This window comes from Gadus macrocephalus, chromosome 11 (genome assembly GCF_031168955.1).
Source record: "Gadus macrocephalus chromosome 11, ASM3116895v1".
Lineage (NCBI taxonomy): Eukaryota > Metazoa > Chordata > Actinopteri > Gadiformes > Gadidae > Gadus > Gadus macrocephalus.
In genome coordinates, this window is record NC_082392.1 from 7,135,229 (window position 1) to 7,157,728 (window position 22,500).

Genomic DNA, 22,500 nt, shown 5'->3' on the forward strand with positions numbered 1-22,500 from the left:
TGTGTGTGTGTGTGTGTGTGTGCATACGTGTTGTCTGTCCTCCTTATTCTCAGCCCAATTAGATCAGTAATCCCTGGCCTCACTCCCTGTCTCAGCCACTTATTGATCAGATGTCAGGGAGACAGGGTCTCCGTTGGTGAGGACCCCCGCCTCCCAGACCACACACAAACACACACACACACACTCATGCGCACGCACGCACAGACAGACACACACACACGCGAACCCACACACACAGACACACACACACACACACACACATACACACCCTCAAAACCTATTCCTATACCTTTATCTTTAGGTGGATGATATATAAATGATTAATTATAATCTTTGTGCCACTTTCATGCTACTTACCATGCTACTGAATGGTTAGCTATCAGTTCACCGCCTGTTCCATAACTTTGAGTAATATTGTAGTTTAAAACACACCATGTGCTTCTGGTGAAAGATACAGATGCACAAAGACAATCAAGGAGTTCGTCTTTTTATAGGTTGCCAATGACTTCAGGACTGACAGCCCGAAACCACCGCCACTAGGGGGCACTGACTTCCCACCACAGCTCTGACTCCAGATTCCTTGTTGTGTAGGAATAATCTTAACACCCACTCCCCCTGGAAGCCACCTGAGTCTCTCATCCGCTCACCTCCATCATAACTCCTCGGAGCTATACAATATCTGACCTTGTTATCCCATTCCTATAGGTGCTGGCCATTGTTTATTGGTAACTGTTTATTGTTCATTTGATGTACTCCAATTGTCCTTGTATGCATGTGATTGTTCAAGTAATGGATAAAAGTGTATGGTAAACAGAGGTGCATTCTGGACATGAACTAAATAGCGGGTAAGGTATTCCATTACCTTCTGTATCATGGTTCTTCCCACTCACGATACCATTCTCACCCGATGAATAGTATTATAAAATAGAATATAATAACAACATATTTTTGGATTCCATGCTTTATGTTTTTAACATATACATTTTTTTTTTAATGAAGTCCAAGGTGCATGGCTTTCTGTGATATTTATTGGGGATTCTAGGGAACGTATTCTATGGGCTTGTTTTGGACAAATGTCACACACATAACTGAAGTTTGGTTTGAGTTGTCATTCAGTGATCAAAAAGTAAGCTGATAAAGGTTTGCCAACTCAAAGCCCAAAGAAACAGCATTGGTAATAAATAAAAATGCTGCAGTAGATTATTTCTTTAAAAAATGAATAATAATTATCAATTGCGGGTCTTTTGTGGGCCACTGTGGGACAAGAGTGTCTCTTATTGTGTTTATATGCTCATGAGCTCTAGTGGTGTGTGTGAACTTCGTCTGTGTGTGTCTACAGCGTACCTTGTGTGCTGTGAGGTGCAGTGCGGTGCGCTGGCTGTGGTCTGTCTTGTTGACGGACGCTCCTGCCTTGAGCAGGGCCTCGGCACAGTCCAGCCGGTCCGCCAGCACGCAGTACATCAGAGGGGTCCGCCCAAACTGGTCCTCGTTGTCCCGTAGAGAGGGCTGGGCTACACACAACCACACGTGTCACACACGCACACGCACACGCACACGCACACACGCACACGCACACACACACACACACACACACACACACACACACACACACACACACACACACACACACAGGCTGAGTCTCAATTCAGGTAGGGTAAGGGATAAGGGGGAGGGCTAACATCCCCTTGAAGTTACAATTTCCGATGGGCACCCTTGCAACGCTACAGTTGTGAATTGCTCCCGCAACACCTTGCGTGAAAATGGAAAATGTTTTTTGAAAGTGTTTTCTGTTTTAATAATTATTAAATCAATGATGATGACCATCGCATTATCATTATGGCGCTTAATATTGTATAGGCATTTTCTTTATTCTTTATAACAAGCACAACCACCATAACCCCCGGAGCAGAGCTCCCGGGTTCACGCCGGGGGCTCCGTGCAGCAGGCTCCGCACCAGCACGGCCGCGTACGTTTACGTACGTTTACATGCACAGCTTAATCCTTTTAAAGCCATAGTTTGACTATGCTCTACAATTGGACAACTGCAATATTACATACATAAAACTTATCCGATTTCGCTTGTCCATAGATCGGTTAAAGGTGTTTACATGCATTTTACAAGTCTTGTTGAGGTCCGTCCATCCATCCATCCATCCATCCATCCATCCATCCATCCATCCATCCATCCATCCATCCATCCATCCATCCATCCATCCATCCATCCATCCATCCATCCATCCATCCATCCATCCATCCATCCATCCATCCATCCATCCATCCATCCATCCATCCATCCATCCATCCATCCATCCATCCATGGAATATTAGTTTGATTATATCACTGGTTCTTGTTTGTATGATATTTATGTTTTACATGGATGGCATACCAACTCAAGTTCTATGTTTGTTCTGGCTTTATATATTATGTTGATCTTGTATGTCCAAAATAAAGTGCAATATTGCAGTTCCTAACAGATTGTGAGCATGAATAAAATTGTTATCTAATTTCCATGTGGGTAAGGTTGCATTCCTAAGACATTCAAACTATACAGTAAAACTCCAGAGACAGATATTGTATCAAAATATCAAGAAAATTACATTAAAATAAAGATCAAACCCTGTCAACGACTACTAATGACATACTGTTGGGTCTTGAAGGGTTGTCGTCTCATTTCCTAGGGGTAGGGTTGAGGGGTAGGGTTAAGGGGTACGGTTAAGGGGTTGGGGTAGGGTTAAGGTGGAGATTTTTGGTAGAGCAAAGGAACGAGATTGGGCAATATTCACATATAAGACAGGAACTTCATCGACACGTCTATACCTTCATCACAACACATTCTCAGACTTCAAGCGACCTGATAACGATACAGCTGGTGGCTGAATGCCAAAGGGCCTCAAGAATACTTCATTTGTTAAACAACAGAACGCCCCCTCTGTCATCCTTCCATGACAGCCAAACAATGACAACGACATGTGACTGCACTCGGGACCACATGGTGAACCCCCTGACCTCTTCTGTGTGTGTGTGGGGTCATACCTGAGCGGGGGTGCTGTTGGGAGGGAGGGCCGCCCCACCGTGCTACTGACCTGTGATCAGCTTCAGCAGGGCGCTGCGGTCTCCGTTGACCGCCGCGGCGTGGACCGGGGAGCCCAGAGGGGACGGGGCCACGCTGGGGGCCTCGGAGGCCTGCAGCCCAAAATGAAACAGTGATACATATGTGTTTAGAATGATCTGGATCGAGGACTTGAGCATTGGACCCTTGGGGTTTGCAACCATAACCTTTTGGGTCTTGGAGTAAAACATCCAACCTATCCTCCACCTTTGGCTTTTGGGTGACACAGAAGCATCGAATATCACGATGTGTAGTGGTCTGCCAAATCAAGTATTTTCTTTATTTAAAATTGTTATCTTATCGTTCAGGTCAGGAATGCTAACCAACTGAAGTCCTATAGCAAAAGCAAGTGAGAAAACATCTCTGGGCTTATCAATCAATCAATCACTGCCATTTCATATTACCCCTGTCCCCCCCGTCTTCAAAATAAAATACAGCTATTACTCACTAACACAGATGCTTTCAAATAAGGGATTCTAATGTATGCTGACAGTGGTGAGTGTGTGTGTGTGTGTGTGTGTGTGTGTGTGTGTGTATGTGTGTGTGTGTGTGTGTGTGTGTGTGTGTGTGTGTGTATGTGTATTTCTCTGTGTGTATATGTGCACCCGGAGAGGGGGTTATCTCTTCCTGGCCCCACTTAACCGAAGCCCAGTGAAGGCTGGGTAATCTGCAGACAGGAAGCAGCTGGGGAGGGGAGACCCTGGCGGGGACTGTGTGAGTGTGTAAGAGGGGGGTCTCACTTCATGTCTTATTCATATCTCATTAATACTGCAGCAGGCCTTGGTGTGTGTGTGTGTGTGTGTGTGTGAGTGTGTGTGTGTGTGTGTGTGCTTGGATTTGCCTGTGTGTGTGCTTGGATTTGACTGTGTGTGTGTGTGTGTGTGTGTGTGTGTGTGTGTGTGTGTGTGTGTGTGTGTGTGTGTGTGTGTACTGAGAGATGTGCAACTTGCCCTGCGGGGCGTAACACAGAAATCAATTATTGCTCCTAAACACATAAACGCCAGAGACACACGCGCAGTCCAGGATTTTGGGTTTCTCCCAGACATTTTCATTAACAGCAAATATGACAGGGCTGACTCACTGTCCATGGGCAGAGGTTATTTAGAATAGATTCAAAAAACAAATGTGAAGCCCACCTCCCTCCACACACATGTAAGAAACTGCATATACTGTCCTCCTCCTCCATAAACATGAGCATATTCATAACACAGCTTTAGCATATCAGCACATGCTAGGCCCAGGCCGACCCTCTCTGGTTCCTCAGTGTTTAGGGTGTGGTGGTGGTGACCTGATGGCCCAGGTCAGCACCCTGAGATACTCCCCAGAGAAGGCTGGGGAGACAGGGAAGACCACTGAGCTCTTCATCCTCCTACTCCTCCTCCTCCTCCCCGTCCCTCCCTGCCGCCACCTCGTAAAGCCTGCTCCTGTAGACACTGCGTGCCGCATGGCAATTACCCATCATGCTCGCTGCCTTCTCACGCTCTGCCAAGTAACCCCGTTTTGTCCCAGAGAGGGTTAACCAAGGTTAGTTACAGAGTTAAGTGAGGTACTACAGGTAAGTGCAGTAGTTTATGGTTGTGGGTCAATGTTAGTGCATGTGTGCTCCTAGATGTGTGTTTTTGTGTGGGCGCAGGCACTTGTGTTTGTGTGAGTGAGTGTGTATGTGACACATGTGCCTAGTCATGGGAAGTGATTTTGCGTGAGAGCAAATTTTTACAGGGGCTTCAGCCAAATCCGCCACAAACTCTTCTAATTTGGAAAGATTGCAGTCACTCGCATGCGCATGCATTCTCTTTTTCTATCAGATGCACGTACGTACACACACACACACACACACACACACACACACACACAAACACAGGATTTCTTAATCTGATCTAATATACAACACATGCTGAAATAAAAATGATGCCATATGGCCGTACCTTCAAAACACAGTATTTGTACATTGTCTTCTGGTGTTAACAACCTATTAGACAGGGAGCCAAATTAAGCAATCTGCCCTCTACTGTTTGATGTGTTTTGTTTTATAGTCACATCCAGGGCTGCCTAAAAATGTTCACTTCCACTTTCTGTTCACCCACCTGAACTTTTGAGAATTATAGGATGCCCCCAGCTGCTAAAATAGAAATAGGAATCAATCTGATAATAATAGGAAACATAAAAGCCCCAAACAATGCCTAATCTTTTTAGGTTGTTGATTGAAATTCTCATAGACAGTGGGAGTAAGAAGTCAGTAGTTCACAAGTGCCACACTGCTTTTCAGCTGCACCCGTCGTGTGTTAGAATTTGTCTAAAAAGCTTTTTTTTGGGGGGGTGGGGGGTGGGGAGGGCAGTGTTAAAATTTTAACAAAAGTAGAAAAAGCCCAGGTCCTGGGGAGAGCTTTGGGTGGGCTTTGATGCTAGTTCCTCTGGGAGTCCTCGGCTCATTAATATGAAGACAATAACGCAGAGTCCGCCATCGATCGGCGGGGTCTGGGCTGGACGCTGCTCCTGGAGAACCACTATTGATCTGTGGTGATGCTGACATTATTTAGACCTGTATTCATATTTTGCGCCCTCGTCACCTGAGTGCGTTAAACAAAGGATCAACGCACCCCCCCCCCCCACTCTACAGAATCCTTTCAGTTACACTACAGGAATGTTTGGCCACATACGCAGTCGAAAGAACCAAGGCTTTATTAAGTGAAGACAAATGCAGAGCGGCCTAAACAGGAAGCGGGGGTTTCATCTGGGGTGCCAGTCTGGTTTTGATAGACTAGACGGTTGAGCACGTTGGGTAAAGCAGTGGGGAAGTTGGGCCTGGGGCCCATTCTCTTGTTCCACATGAAAACTCACACACATACACATAATAACACACAGATAAATGACTGTAAAAGTACACCAACATTGTGTGTGTGAAAAAAAGTGAGGGGGGGGGGGGGAGATGGGGCATATGTCTAGGGCACAGGTCTGCGTGCCTACTTTTGAGTGGCATATAAAGAGGTGGCAAGACAGATAACATCTGCCCATGGGGACGCCCTATCGGGAGTTCTGTTTCTTGGCTTCCTGCTTCCCCCAGGACCAATGAGCTACCTAGGGTGGGCTCCAAGCCCTTGGGCACTGTGGGGCCAATCGGCGGGGAGGAAAGGGTTGAGTGACACATATATCAGCTAATTTACATCATTACCACAATGCATCCCTACAAATGAGCCCCCAGGGTCACAGCCAATCACCTGGGAGAGTAATGCAATTAGGCGGGACCACGGCTGTCAATCTTGCCGCCACGGGGGTCAGGTGCTTATGCCTGTGGCTAACACACCACTGATATGGGGTCTGTCTTCCTCTACCCCACCTACAAATGTGTGTTTGTCCGTTTGTGTGTGTGTGTGTGTGTGTGTGTGTGTGTGTGTGTGTGTGTGTGTGTGTGTGTGTGTGTGCGTGTGTGCGTGTGTGTGTGTGTGTGTGTGTGTGTGTGTGTGTGTGTGTGTGTGTGTGTGTGTGTGTGTGTGTGTGTGAGCAAGTACACACACGTGATGCCTGCACATGAGGAACAACAGTAAGCACAGTGAGAGGTTGAGGTAGGGTCTGTAAGGCAGGGTGTTGCACAGTGGAGGCAGTTTCTCTGTGGCTCTCCGGAGGCATCACATAGGGGGGGGGGCTCAGGCAGAGAGGGTGTGTACTCCAGGGAGCCTAAGATTGACTTGGGCTCTCCAAGGACTTATATGTGTGTGTGTGTGTGTGTGTGTGTCTGTGCATGTGCGTTTGTGTGTGTGTGTGTGTGTGTGTGTGTGTGTGTGTGTGTGTGTGTGTGTGTGTGTGTGTGTGTGTGTGTGTGTGTGTGTGTGCACGCCCGTGCGTGCATGCGTGTGTGTCAGTGTTCACTCAAGCCCACTGGGGCCACTGAGTGTTGTTGATGCTCTCGGTGTGGGAGAGGAGCAGGGACCACAACAACAACCAGGAGAGGAGGCAGAACCAAACCTCCCACCGCTGTGGACGGAGCCCAGCAGGTGACTCAAAGCCAACCAATCGCATTCTGCTCTTTAACACGGCTTATCCGTGTCTGAATATGATATAGCATACGGGAACATTGAACTGAGTCAATAGACCTCTGCACCACATCATGTGGAACATTGTGTGTTTGTGTGTATTCATACTCATTGATCCTTCTGATGATGTGCCAGTCATTACTACCGATCAATCATAGTCATTGATAACCGACTGCGGCCTGTGTCTCCAATGAATTCCTCCATACTTTGGCTGTTGATGAGCCTCTACAAAAGCACAATGGAGCACCCTTCTATAGAGCAGGGCCCAGAACGCCCTTCCACTGACCTTGTGGAGTTTGGCTTCTCTTGTCTGAGCGGTTAGGGCACTACTGAGAAAGGGCCTCTGAAAGTTAAGATGGCAGGAGTGTTGTGACAACGTCCCATTATATCACTAATGAGGCTGCCTCAGGAGAGAGGGAGACAGGGGAGGGGCGAGGGAGAGAGACAGAGTGAGAGAGAGGGTGGGTGGGTGGATTGTGGTGTGGGGGGCGGGGGGGGCGGTGTTGGGAGACAGAGATCAGCTCGGGGACTTGTTCATCTCCTTCTCCGTCCCCCCATTTTCCCTCCATCCCACTCCCCACACCTCACAGACTAATTGGACTAAAACTGTGATCTAATTAAATGTCCAATTAGAGTGCAGAAAGCCGTGTGCCCGCCGGCGAATCAGAGCAGAGGGACATAATCAGCTGGAAAAACAAACAAAAAAATCGATGGGGGAGGGGCTAGAGAGATGGGGAAAACAAGATGGACACATAAAATCATGAGTGAGTGAGTGGACAGTGGTCCGGGGGCAGATTAGGCCAAGCTGTAAAGCAACGAGGGACCGGGCATCACATCTTTAGACATAAAGCCAATTTTGACAAAATAATATGAATATGGTAATCTTCAGAACCTGCTATTATTAACTTGGTTTAGAAATTACTTTTTCATTACCCATGGTATATAGAGTTATGGAGAGTATATTTAGGCAAAAATATGAACTGCCTGATAGCAGAACCATGGCTAATTGCTTGTGTCATTGGGTGTATGATGACAAAAACAAATCTGCTCCTTAAATGTAAATGCATTTGTAGCTGGCCCTTTTACACACACACACACACACACACACACACACACACACACACACACACACACACACACACACACACACACACACACACACACACACACACACACACACACACACACACACACACACACACACACACACACAGGTGAGCGATAGGAGGCATGCAAAGAAAAGAAGAGAAGAAGCCAAACAAAAAGCACTAGATTTAATTTTTCAGTTACTCCATCTGTGAGTTAATCACACACTGGGAACCCCCTATGGGCAGATTCAGCCCATCAAATATTAATGCCAGGATTCAATTCAACAGGCCATCTTTACTCTCATTACAATCTTCCTTTCTTTACACACTGATGGGTCTGTAACAGAAGCACTATGTATATCAGGGGGATAATGTTCAAGCAAAATTGAAAGGGTCTGTTTTCTAGGGTCCCATTTAACCCTAACTCTGGCCTGTGTTGTGGTGTTAGAGATAAACACCTGCAAGCTTTTACACTTGCATGCTTTTGAAGGGAAAGATGAACAGTCAAATGACAGCGGAGTCAATCGTGGTGGGGGGAGATTGTGCCGTGGAATTAGAATCCATCCAGTTATCCAACATCTAAAAATATGAATTATGTTATTACACAGCACATTTCTGTGGCAAACCCACTTAATTTCTTATTTTTTGTCTTGGTTTCTGCATGGTGTGTGTGTGTGTGTGTGTGTGTGTGTGTGTGTGTGTGTGTGTGTGTGTGTGTGTGTGTGTGTGTGTGTGTGTGTGTGTGTGTGTGTGTGTGTGTGTGTGTGTGTGTGTGTCTTTTGGCCTCTAACCATTGTGGAGTTGGGTGCCTTATCAGATGTTTCCCAGGTCAGTCCATCCTCTGTAGGTCTGGATGTTTCTCCAGGTCCCCCACCTTGCCTATCCCTGCCTCCTATGGAACAGAAAAAGAGGACACTCCTAACCCCTGGACTGCGCACCTGTTAATTTTCTAAGCGCCAAAGTACACAAGCGGTTTACAGATAAAATAGCAGTCTGAGACATTGATTCAATGTCAGGATGTCAGAGATGTCCATGACAAATTATTTTATGTTGCAGTTTTACAATTTACTGACTCACAGGGATTTTTTTAAAGATAGGTGTACTGTACAGCTTATTGAGCAGATGGAGTTTTGCTCAAGGAGGCTTTTCAGAAGATGGACATTGGGGTTTGAGCACAAAACCTTTCGCCCATAACACAAGGGCTTTTGCTTTGTAGATACATAGTCATGCACTGTTTTGTATTCATGGTTAAACATATTGGCAACTGTCAACAACATATAATCACATATTTAACTTAACTTTGACACTTGAACATATCTACGAATGCACAATGGGAATACTTGATAGGCCTTTTTAGACAGTTGACTACTGTCAACTGTAACAACACATTGGCATATTGATGATATGAAGAGATATCGTATTACACAGATAACATTACACAGTATACCAAAAATGATGCAACTCACCCCGTATAACAGAAATCACTACTTCATAACCGTGCTATTAAACAGATTTGAACAAATTCCAAACATATCTTAAGTTAGTTTCGTGATGATGTCTTTATGGTATAAATTCCCTCTTCAACTGTAAGTTTAATTGCACAGAGTGTATCTCCTTATGTCTACCCAGATGCTTTTAAGAAAGTTTTCTTCTTCCATACGCGTTCCGTTGGTTTGCAAACGTTGGATTGACCCATGACTACAACTCCCATAATCCTCACTTCACCAACACACGGCCATGATTGAAGTCTTCACATAATCAAAGCTAACCCACTATCAGGTGTATACAACTACAATCCCCACAAAGCTTAGCAGAAAGCCGGAAGTAGCACCTCAGTTCCGGTGTTACCGTGAGATGGGCTCGCCGTCCGTTTCCTGCTGTAGTGAGGAGAGCGGCGTCGAGAGAGACTGGGAACACACAGCCACCTTATAACACTCATCACTTGTATTATACAATGAAACTCTTACCGGCATTGCCCTATCTCGATATCCGCTTCTTCACTTCAATATTACTGGTAAGCGCATGAATTTTTGCTTTGTAAAGTAAAATAAAATGTCTTAGCTGTGGTGAGCTAACCCTAGCCGGTCAGGTTAGCTCACCGTAGCCGTCATATAAACTATCGGCAGGGGAGAGATGGGTCACTATTTAGCAAATAGCAAGTTCATCCAAGTAGCCCATATACAAAAACCGGAAAACTAGACCTCCCAGATCGTAAGATACCTGTCAAATTAAACTATAATATAAACGGCCTAGCACACATCCCAATGATCATATGTGTGGTTCACACGTCACAGGGCCGGTTAGCATGTTTAATCGCTGTTAACTGGTGTTTGTTTTTTATTGAGAATTATGTCGCTTATTTGGAGATATATTGCACATTTCTCAGTGGATTCCGTGCAGCTGTGTCTCTCCTCCGGAGTGATGCTGGTCGCTGGGTGAATTCCTCTGTTGTGGCTCATTCTGATTGGCTGACAACCCGGAACAGGACACAGCCGCAGCTGTGTGATGTTTGAGTTTAGGCCTTAAATTAAAACTTTATATTTTGAATGAATATCTGGTCTCCCAGGAAATTATATGATCCTAACAACATGAATGATCGTGTCAGTGGATCAATACACATAGTGTACGGTTAACACTATGTGTTGTTCCGCCTGTCATGGACAGGCGGAACCAGTTGAACTGCACCGCTGGCTCTGTTGGTTATGGTTTAGTAACATAGTGTATGTATATGAGACGCGCCTCATTATTTGTGTAGGAAAACTACCCTGGAACAAGTCTAGCGCATGCGTAGCCGTTCTCTGATATGCAAATGACGTTACTGTGACACCTAGACAACACTGAGTGTTCATCCTATCATCACAAGCTATACTGACAGAGCTAAGTTGACAAAGATGTCCGGTTGGAGAAGGATGTCAGCAGTGTTTAGATGAGAGCAAAGCCTGCTCAATGTATTAACAACGCCATAATAGCTGTGATGGTTTAGAAGTTTATACCAAATTGAATATAACATGGTAGGCCAGAAAAGCCAATGTTTGATTACCATCTTTCATGACCATATTTTCCAACATGTCGGGACCCTAGAGTATTAGGCAAAATTAGATGCGTTACTTAATTGCTTGAGTAAAATGAAAGTGCATTGAAAATAGTGTTACTTTCCATGTGTGTACTTGCAAAACAACAGAAAAAGGTTTTTGGGCCAAAAAATATGTAATTTATTTTAAGGATATCAAAGTATTGAATGATCCTGACCTGTGCCTCTACCTCTGCTAGACACCAGGCGTGCCCTAACACTGCGTCAACCCGCTTTGTCTATAGGTGATGGGCCTCTCTACCCCTGGGAAGGCAGAGATCACCAGTCTTGACACAGGCAACATTGAGGAAATTCTCAGTAAGTCCTCATACATTTTTAGTTTCCATTATCTTAACTATCTTAACTGCGAAATATAGCTTGATTGAACTTGACATAGTGAGCTGACTACGATGCCTATCATATCGTTTGCAGATAATGCTGGGGTGGCATTAGTCAACTTCTATGCAGATTGGTAAGTCTATGCTTGTCCTGTTCTCTAGGACATATTTTTTTTTATTATCAATGCAATTTTATGGATTCATTATTTTACATTTAATCTGTGCATGTCAGGCTTGATAGTTTGTCTTACCTTGGTAAAATGCTTCAATCAAAGAGCTGTCTCTGATTACATTTCTTTCTCATTTTTCTGTTCATGTATCATTTGTTACACTTTAAACATGTTAAAGACAGTGATAGGGCGATATTGCCACTGTTATATTAAAGGTTCTATGGGGCTCATGTAGTTGCCGCTGTATCACAGGTGTCGATTCAGCCAAATGCTCCATCCCATCTTTGAGGAGGCCTCCAACCTGGCCAGGGAGGAGTACCCTGACATCACGCAGGTGGTCTTCGCCCGTGTCGACTGTGACCAACATTGTAAGTCTGTCTTGAGTATGTCGGTTGGTGGCGGCCCTACATTAGTATCTTTGTAAAATGTGTGGACTGAATTCTGATTCAAAAGTCTAAAGGTAAAGGTACCTGTAAGAAAGTCAGGATAGTGCTTGTCATGGCAACACTAAGATGCAGCAAAGAGATTTAAACATTAGTTTGATATTAAGTCTTTTGCTCCCCTGTTTATCCAAGTTTCGGACAGTGACACACACACACACACACACACACACACACACACACACACACACACACACACACACACACACACACACACACACACACACACACACACACACACACACACACACACACACACACACACACACACACACACACACACACACACACACACACACACACACACACACACACACACACACCGAATAGTCCGAATAACCACACAGCTGCTCTGCTTTGCCATGTCCCCTATATGAATGCATAGATGCTGAGCACACCAAAGCAGTGGCACATGAACCGCCAGCCGCAGCCTTTTGAGATAAAGCAAATTAAATAGAATTATTGATGACCTGCAAACTGTTTGAAGACTAATGACAAAACTACTGCTGCCTGTGAAGACTGGAGGCTTAGAGACACCCCGCGGAGAGATTGACACACACAAGCACACGCACACTGACACACTCTTACACCCCCCCACACACACACACACACACACACACTCAAGCACACAAATTCATTCACTGTGTGCCAAGAGAATATTTACTCTTGGTGGGGGGCAGCTTTTATGTAGCAGATCAGAGCGCAGCCTTTACTGAAGTCAGTGTTTCCCGGCTGCAGTTTATCTCTTGTCTGTGTGCAGCCCCACCCACCCACTTGTTTACATTTTTTCTCTACTTTTCATTTAATATATTTTTTCTGGTCACTCTTTAGCGGACATCGCCCAGAGGTACCGCATATCAAAGTACCCGACACTGAAGTTGTTCCGTAATGGAATGATGATGAAGAGGGAGTATAGGGGCCAGAGGTCGGTGGCGGCCATCGCCGACTTTATCCGCCAGCAGAAGGTGGACCCCATCAAAGAGGTCAACTCCCTGGAGGAGCTGAATAAAGTGGATGTGAGTTTGACATGAGTAAAAATAAATATATAAAGTGACATCTATGCTGCGGGCCCTTGATGGCCGTTCTATACGAGATGGGATGTTTGCCTCTTTTTCACGTCCCATCTGTGCTTCTCCTTCTCTGGGTCATCAGAGGAGCAAGAGAAACATCATAGGTTACTTTGAAACAAAGGACTCGGACGGCTACCACACATTCGAGAAGGTGGCCAACATCCTTCGAGACGACTGCGTGTTCTTTGCTGCCTTCGGGTAAGACCGAATGACTGCACGCCCAAGCTTGTTTGATCAGCTCCCCAAAGGCTCACCTCACAAAACCTGTTCCAGCCCATTGATTGGTTTAATCGTGACCACTACATTGACATGAAGATTAATTTCAGGATTTAGTTCATGACTTATTGGCTGATTACTTTTCTCTACCCTCCCTAGTGAGGTGTCCCAGACGGAGCGCTTCAGCGGAGACAATGTGATCTTCAAGCCCGTGGGTGAGGCCGTCCCAGACATGGTCTTCCTGGGCTCCTTACCTAGCTTTGACCTCAGCTACGCCTGGACCCAGGACAAGTGTGTCCCACTCGTCAGGGAAATCACATTTGAAAACGGAGAGGTGTGTGTTCTTTATGCCTCCACGCACGCATCCACATGTCCTGGTGGTATAGGGTGATGGTGGAAACACAGGCCATTGGAGATACCGTGACTTTTCTCTTCCTGTGGTTTTCCTCCAGGAACTGACAGAAGAAGGGATCCCCTTCCTCATCTTGTTCCACGTCAAGGAAGACACGGAGAGCTTGGAGCAATTCCAACAGGAAGTGGCCCGCCAGCTAATCAGTGAAAAAGGTGCGCCACAGGGCAGAACAGTGATCACGTGTGGAAGCCACAACTTCTCTTGTCTATGCGGGCAGACACTTTGGCTGGTGGTGCTGTGGAGTCTCATTGTGGAACAGGAATGACTGCTCCTAGTGTCAACAAAGGACCAGTATATGGTTTGGCGTGTGTTGACTCCTTCCTCGTTCCACAGGCTCTATAAACTTCCTGCATGCAGATTGCGAAAAGTTCCGCCATCCATTGCTGCACATCCAGAAGACCCCCGCCGAGTGTCCCGTCATTGCCATCGACTCCTTCAGACATATGTATGTCTTCCCCGAGTTCAAAGACGTCATGTAAGTACTACATTTATCTACAACCTTTTTATCCATAGACGAGGCACTACAAATAGGACACACACACTAGGGATGGGCAAAATGATTATTTTCCGGGAACTAGTTCTTTCAGTTCAGTTCACTATAACGATTCGTTTATTTGATTCGGTCGTTTTGATTCGTTCGTTACGTCAGATTACATCTTAAAAAAAATAAAAAATAAAAATGACCATTTTTTTAATTGGTCATGGGTCTGGATAGGACCGTCAAGACCGCAGTCCGCCGTTTGGAGATGCCTGCTATATAGTATATCGAACGTCCCACCAATATTTATACCACTTGCTTACTCTATATTTCATTCATGGTTTTACATTTATAATTTTATTTTACTTTACATTTAATTCTTCATTGTTCAGGCATTACAGAACTTGCATGGTCATAAATAAAAAATACGAACTGCAGTTTAATTTCTTTGTTTGTTCTTAAATTGATGTAGAATGGAGCAAAGACTCCTGGGATTGGGAAATGCGTTTATCCAATAAACAGATGGAGGGTTAGGCAGACAGAGAAAGCGCGCATATTCGACGGTACCGCCTTGTCATTGGTTTACCCAGGTGCCATTCCAACACCATTGCTACCTCTCATTGGCTGAATCTTTGAGCACGTTGTAGACTCAATCAATATAAGTCGCGGGGAGATGGAGCTCTGTTCGTTTGTATATTTTATTTTCGTGACCATATGTTTGGTTTATGTTAAAAAAAAAAAGAATCAAAGAACCAGTTCTTCTTGTTTTGGGGAACCAGTTCTTGTCGTTCATGTTCGGGATTCGTTCGTTGTAACGAATCAGTCGCGACACACACACACACACACACACACACACAGACACACACACACACACACACACACACACACACACACACACACACACACACACACACACACACACACACACACACACACACACACACACACACACACACACACACACACACACACACACACTCCAAGCAGAGATGTCACACCTTTGGAATCAGTCCTTTATTAATGGGCCAGGACACTGGTGCTAATGTGACATGATTTGGCACGTGCAATTAGGGCTAAACTAATCCAGTCTAATCTGATTTAATCCTATTTATTCTGCCCACCAACACTCTGTCCCCCATCCTCTCCAATCATGGTTTGATCAGATAGGCGTAGCCCGGAGGACCAAGCAACCCCCCGTCCCATTCAAGCAACCTAATTTCATCACATCACTATCTCTGCCACCAGTGCATGTGGCACACACAGCCTGTAATGACATTAGTGCAACGTATGGTGTGTGTGTATGTATATACAAAAGCCTTGTGTTGGGCGCTGTACTGACACACAGCTAGCTTTAATTGTTGGGCTTTCCTGTTCTACCAGGCTATTGTCACATGGCCTTCCATCATTAATAAAGCACACTTCAAAGCGTTGTGTTAATGTGGATTAATGTTGCCACGGGACCCGTCCCGGGAGATTAATGTCTCTTATTGCTTGTCCACAGTAATATTGTTTTATTTTAACGCTGGGGTCCAGAATTGCCGCCCTTTCCCTGTGTGTGTGGGAATGTGCCAGGGATGAAGCCGCGAGGCAGACAGCTAATATGATAGTGCTTTCTGCGTGTCAAATTCAGGATCCATGGCAAGCTGAGACAGTTTGTGCTGGACCTCCACTCTGGGAAGCTACATCGAGAGTTCCACCACGGACCTGACCCCACAGACAGCACGCCAGGACAGGTGAGACCCCCAACAGGGACCACCGGCTACTTAAACAACCCCGCTGCCGCATTGCCCCATTGCCCCATTGGCGCTAAGCCAAGTGTGTCTCTGTGTGTGTGTGTGTTTTTGATCCAGGAGGACATGATAGAAGTGGTGGCCAGCAACCCCCCAGAGAGCTCCTTCCAGAAGCTGGCCCCCAGCGAAACCCGCTACACCATCCTAAGCAGGGACCGCGATGAGCTGTGACCTCCACCCAGCGCATCACACTGATCTCTAGTCTCCACGCCGCGCCCCGGGGCCAGGGAGGGGAGGAGTGGGAGGGGGTCGGGACAGGCCAGCGGGACACAACAGCAACACCAATACCCTTACTGAAGAAATAGGAGGAGATGGAGGAGTGCAGTCCAAGACACAGCTGTGTTGGGATAACCTATATTTTCATAACTCTTAGACGTACAATTTTTATTTGGATAAACGGAGGGAGGGCGATGTTAAAGGCGGGCTTAGGACATCAAAAATGTGTTTTTACTTTTTTTTTTTGGCGCTTGTAAATATGTGTGTGCTACGTCGGCGTGTCTGTCATCATGGTCTAAATTAAACGCAGAGTTTTCTTTATTTTATTTTTGTTGTTTGTAAAAAAACAAACCAAGGTGGGCTCCCTCACTCCAGGTCTCTGGTTCAGTTCTGTGGGTTTTCCAGTACAGTCAGTACAGTGTGTCCTTGGCTTCAGATTTCTACCCAAATCCATTTGTGTAGCGCAATGTACAATAACATGTTAGTTTGAAGTAGCGACTTCTCTGTGAGTTCTCGTGCATATCGGCCTCTTAACACCGTAGATAATTTGACAAGATAATAAAAGACCTGTGACCCCAATAAAATAAGCTGGGGCGGCCTGTTGCCACTCACCCTGAATGGTACTAAATGGTTATGGATGGGGTCGTGTTTCCCTTGAAGTTCTGAAACATGGCCCTGAATTATTGCAATGTCTGGTTTAACCCGTCTTTGCTGAGAAGGGCTTCCCCCTCTCTCATGTTTGACCCCAGCTACCAGACAGCTTCCTGATGGGAGCACAAGGTCTGCAGCCTGGGAGGATTTGATTCTTATTTCTTCATAGAAGGCTCCTCATTTGATTCCCCCCCCCACCGTTTGCAAGATCCAGGCCCGTTTCAATGGGCTGTGTTGTAGGGTAACTCGAGGCATTGGGACAAAGTTGTTAGTTCGATGCTGTGCACCTTTGCCTTCTTTTTATTATTTTTTTCCAACAGGCCCACGGCAGCCTGCATGTTGATGTAAACAAAGGGAGCGTTGGGGGAAATAGGGGACGGTGAGCAACATTTTTAAAAATCAAGTCATCACATCATGAGAGTAGCCGACTTGAAAAGATTAAATTAAAACCATTTTACAAGATAGTTTGTTGTCCGACTTCTTATTTTTGTGTCTACTTATTCATACAGTGACTGGGTTTATGCTGAGGGTCAAGAAGGTGGAAAATATCCATTTTAATTTGGCAATTAAAGGGCAGCATTAGAATGGCATGTTTGGATCAATGACGTGATCTCGTTAGGCACTTTTATACAGTTATTAATTTACATATTCAAATCTCATCCATATATGAAACAAGTAGTGCTATAGTTTTGATGTTTAAAGTAGGACAGCATTTCACAGAAGAGGGAGGGAATCAATCTTGAAGAATACAAGTATATATTGCATTGAATAACTAAAGCTTTCCAGAAAAACGATAGAGGTTGACGAAAAACAATCAAGTTAGTGTTGATAGTGCCATGACTTCCACTCTGCTTTCCAAGGCACAGCAACCGCATGCTGTAGTGTGACTCATGAGACAGCCGTCCCCTGTTGTCGCCAACAGCGGAGCGGGTGTCCCGACCCCGCTGTAGAACTGTCTCTTCAGTCGCTCTTCTCGGGGGGCTTGTGGTCAGGCGGTGCGTTCAGCCGCTTCATCTGCAGCTCCACCGTGGCTTTGCGCTGCTTCTGGACCAGGCTCCCCCCAGCGAAGCCCAGCGCGCCGCCCCCCAGGGCCGCCGCAATCCCGGCGGCTTTGAACCCCGCCAGCAGGCCGATGGGACCCCCAAGCACCCCACCCAGAAGGGCCCCTGCCATGGGCAGCAGGGCCAACTTGTAGCCCGCCGCCTGCAGACAGACAGAAAGAGGGACTTGTTTATGTATATATTTGATAGGATGAATACATATTACATTCTGCCGAGAAAAAGATACACTGGCACACACACACAAGCCTTTGGAGTTGTGAGTCCTTTGAGGCTGCTAGACCTCGTTTAGCGATACAAGACGCGTATATTCTTTAATGATTGATCACACATTGACACACGGAACAGGGGAGAGGAATTCAAATAGGTCTACACCCCAGCCGGACGGCTTCAAAGAGCGTTGGTTTTATTATTAGTATTATTATTATCTCTGTTAGTGAGGAATCTGAGAGATGTGGGGCCCTGCCCCCGTTATTACAGCCTTATCATCACAGCAGAAGGTGCTCTTTAAGGTTGATGGCAATTAATAGGAGTTCTGACCACACACACACACACACACACACACACACACACACACACACACACACACACACACACACACACACCTTGATTATCCATCACCATTAATCCGGTTCAAAAGCTTGCGTCCCTCGTCCCAGCCCATGGCCGTCGAGGTAATTTTAATTTAATCAGAGTTCAGTTGAAAGGGTTTTGGGTTGAAGTCGGAAAAAAAGATGGCGAAGGTCTGAGCAATTGTGAACGCAAAGGCGTGCGTTAATGTTGTCTGAACCGATGACAGATAACCGCGGTTCAAACACACGCCGAAACATCTAACATGGCTTTCATCTTCTATATCTCCCTGAACCTCCTCTCCTTAGACCAGCTCAGCTGACACATGGAGCAAATGTCACCTTAAACGTCTGTCCCTATTTATCATTTTGTGACATATGGAGAAATTGCTCAACAATAAACCTCTAACAGATCATTAATAAACATGGATTAAATTCAGCACTGAGGTGTGACTCTTTGTGTGACCGTGTTATTAGTTTCAAACATTTTTAAACATACCCCTGATTTGAGCTTACGTGAACTGATCCGCACAACCATGCAAATCTTTTTGCATGGTTTGACCATAGCTGGTATGTGACTTAAACATATAGAGAGACATCTTCCTAATGCAAGACACAGCTTGAGATCGAACCAACGTCGGTCGGTCCAACTTCTGATTCAGATGTGTATTCCAAAAAAGAAATCGTGTGACACAATTCAATAAGAAAATAAGTAAGAAGAAAAAATGGAGTTAATATTTCAGCCCACTACTCTCAAAAAATAAATAAATCAAATAAAACGAATAAACTAGTACACTACACCATGTGCTGTGGTGGTCCCACGCGGCATAAGGCCAGCTGGTTTGGGTGTCCTTATGGGCTTGCCCGTGGTCAACGTGCACCATGGACGCACTGGTAGTTTAGATAACATACAGAAATGGTAAATGGACTTCATTTATACAGTGCTTTTCTCACCAGTGGCCACTCTAAGCGATTTTTCAATATTGCCTCACATTCACCCATTCATGAACACATTCACACACCGACGGCGGTGTCAGCCATGCAAGGCGACAGCCTTGGGAGCAGGGTGAGAAGTCTTGCTCAGGGACACCTCTACCCTCCAGGGATCGAAATAGCAACCTTTCGGTTACCAGCCAACCAGATCTACCTCCTGAGCCACATGCCGCCCATAACCGTTCCTAGGAAGCTAACATCAGGAGTCCCTCATGGCTAGGGTCGTTCAGTTTAAGGATGCAGGGGTATCCAGTGGTTAGGATGGCTGAATCCCAGCTGAAAGGACTGGGTATTACAGAAAAAAGGTTTGGAAATGAAATTACATTATGGAGGCTTGTGAGTGGAAGGCCGACACGGCTCTGTACTGAAGCTGTGTAAGGGAACTGAATGTGGTCTCCACATTCATGGCAGTGCCCTTGAGCAGGGCTTGATTCAATACCTCAAATCAAAAGGATGAAATAACATCCTCCCATTTTGTATGCCAATCTTTTGATTCAAAATACACCCCTTAATGAAGTAAGATACATGATGAATGCCATTTTACATTGCCGCCCAACGATTGTTTTGATATATTTGCTTTCCGATAAAACATCGCACTGTTTCATCTGTCTTTTGATATGAACTCGTCCACGACAAATGAGACACATCCATTGTATGCAAGGTTTATTCTATTCACTTGTTGTCATTATACACAAGTTGGATTGTTTATTATGTGTTGTGTGAAATATCTTTTAAAGATTTCTGCCGCTAAAATCCATGTGAGGATTTTAACACACACACACACACACACACACACACACACACACACACACACACACACACACACACACACACACACACACACACACACACACACACACACACACACACACACACACACACACACACACACGGCCTGGTCAACACTCTTATCCTGTGTCTCCATCAGTCATCCTTCCCTTTCCTCTACCCTCTCTATTTCCTTAATTGCAGCTTTCCTTCGTATTTGAGCAGATCAATAGGGACAAACGCTGTGGAATGGCTGGGAGGCAAAGTGCCATCGATCTCTCCATCTCGGAAACATCACTCTCTCACACACACACACACACACACACACACACACACTCGGCAACTGGTGCACGTACACACCTTCCCCAGGCTCCTGGTCCCCTCCACCACGTTGGCAGCTGCTGTGTTGACGTTGTCTTCTATGCTGTCAATCTTCTCCTGCTGGGACTGATGGACAGGGTTATACACTGGAGACCCCCCCCGCCCCCCCCCCCCCCCACACACACATATTTATAAACATTTAAACACGCATGCATAAACACAATCACACGCATGCATGCACAAACACACAAACACGCACACTTTCTCTCTGTCACCAACACACACACACGCACACAAGCACCCGGAATATGCATGTGCCAATGGCCTGAACCATATTTTGTAATTAACATATTTGTGTAACCGATATTGCAAAATGAAAAACATGGCATTCTGCATATAAAAGACAGCATAGAAACAGAATAGAAGAACATGTGTGGATAACATGTTGAGTTCTGAACGTGATAGCAGATTAAAAGTCTGGCCCAGCCTTCCTCTTAACAGCCTGATTCTACTTAATAATCTCACATCGCCTTCCTAGAAGGTAAGACTGATTCTGAGAGATACAACTGAACCTACATGTTGTCATGGTACAGTTTTTGTCAGCAGCATTATCAGCATCATCTTAATTTACCATCATCACAATATGTGACACATACGCTGACGGTAACTACCAAGAACCTTAAATATATTTTATGTTCAAATATATCATTAAATGATATTCCAGTGTCAAACACAAACCAACCAAACATATGGTCAAAAGCCTGCGCACGTAGGGCAGAAGGCACATACACACTGAACACTGAACGAGGTGTTGTAGTTAGTTACCCCACTTAATACCTGACCTGCTTCTGGTCTCCACCATAAATTAGGATAAATGTGTGTATCTATGCACAAAGGTGTGTGTTTGGTGAGGGTTTGGGAGCTGTGGGTAGGTCAAGGGAGGATTATAGTGGTGTGCTTGTGGGTCTGTGTGTGGGTCTTTGTCCATTGTGTTGTGCTCATGAAATATTCAGAGTGGCAGCTGTCTCCCTGTGTGGGGGCCGGACAGTCACAGTGACCAGCAAAACAAAGCAGAGCACCTTTCTCTTCTCCTCCTCCTCCCCCATCATTAGCCAGACCAACCCCCAAAACCCCTCCCCCCTGATTCAATACCACACCGGGACACGTCCTGTCTTGTGATGTCCTATAGTAGATAGGCCTAAGGCTAAGCCGTCTATTATGACTTACTACTGAATTCTAAGAAAAGCCTTGCATTCTAAGCTGGAAGACTGTTTTTGAGAAAACAGGCAGTTGCATAAAACACTGTGAGAACTGATGCATAGGGGCCAAGTGCTTGTCTTGACCACTGAAAGAGGCGTTTATTTTCTGCATCTCTTCTGCATTTTGTTGTTCTCTGTGTATTAGTAGTATTATCAGATCTTTTTATCTTCTCTTAGTGGGATCCTAATTCCAATGATTTTAAATGTTTTATTTTCCCAGAATTGAGAGGGATCGAAAGTTAAAGAATGTTATTTAATATGTATGATATCAAATATATATGATGATGCCGACAGAGGTTCATCCAGGAGATGAGCACAACACTCTCTCTCCCTCTCTTCTCTCTCTCTCTCTCTCCCTCCCCGAGGAGAGAGCCATAATCTGAGCAGTCTGTTCTCCACCTGCTCTGCCCTCCGTCTAGTTCCCACTCTGCCCCCGTGGACGCCCCCCCCCCCGG

The 22,500-nt window shown here is 45.5% G+C and overlaps 3 protein-coding genes across 5 annotated transcripts in view; 1 reads left to right on the top strand and 2 right to left on the bottom strand.

Annotated features, from left to right (window-relative positions):
• Positions 1-9,935, bottom strand: part of invs (inversin) — a 25,521-nt gene extending 15,586 nt beyond the window's left edge. Inside the window, exons 1-4 of one of the 2 annotated variants that reach the window (XM_060066023.1) lie at positions 9,693-9,935; positions 9,018-9,118; positions 3,085-3,184; positions 1,345-1,511 (exon numbers count right to left, since the gene is read on the bottom strand). In XM_060066023.1, the coding sequence (XP_059922006.1) occupies positions 1,345-1,511; positions 3,085-3,184; positions 9,018-9,020 (270 nt within the window). In that variant the 5' untranslated portion in view covers positions 9,021-9,118; positions 9,693-9,935. Of the gene's footprint in view, positions 1-1,344; positions 1,512-3,084; positions 3,185-9,017; positions 9,119-9,692 lie in introns of those variants that run through there. The other variant, XM_060066024.1, reaches the window with a different exon arrangement.
• A 125-nt stretch (positions 9,936-10,060) lies between these two features.
• On the top strand, positions 10,061-17,541 carry erp44 (endoplasmic reticulum protein 44). Its single transcript, XM_060066034.1, has 11 exons — positions 10,061-10,240; positions 11,542-11,614; positions 11,729-11,768; positions 12,057-12,172; positions 13,076-13,260; positions 13,397-13,512; positions 13,690-13,864; positions 13,983-14,094; positions 14,276-14,417; positions 16,051-16,153; positions 16,271-17,541. The coding sequence occupies exons 1-11, from the start codon at positions 10,181-10,183 to the stop codon at positions 16,379-16,381; spliced, it is 1,233 nt and encodes a 410-aa protein (XP_059922017.1). The 5' UTR covers positions 10,061-10,180; the 3' UTR covers positions 16,382-17,541.
• stx17 (syntaxin 17) overlaps positions 16,591-22,500 on the bottom strand; it is a 9,118-nt gene continuing 3,208 nt past the window's right edge. For both annotated transcript variants that reach the window (XM_060066044.1, XM_060066043.1), the window contains exons 6-7: positions 20,826-20,912; positions 16,591-18,280 (exon numbers count right to left, since the gene is read on the bottom strand). In XM_060066044.1, coding sequence (XP_059922027.1) covers positions 18,038-18,280; positions 20,826-20,912 — 330 coding nt within the window. In that variant the 3' untranslated portion in view covers positions 16,591-18,037. The remainder of the gene's footprint in view (positions 18,281-20,825; positions 20,913-22,500) is intronic.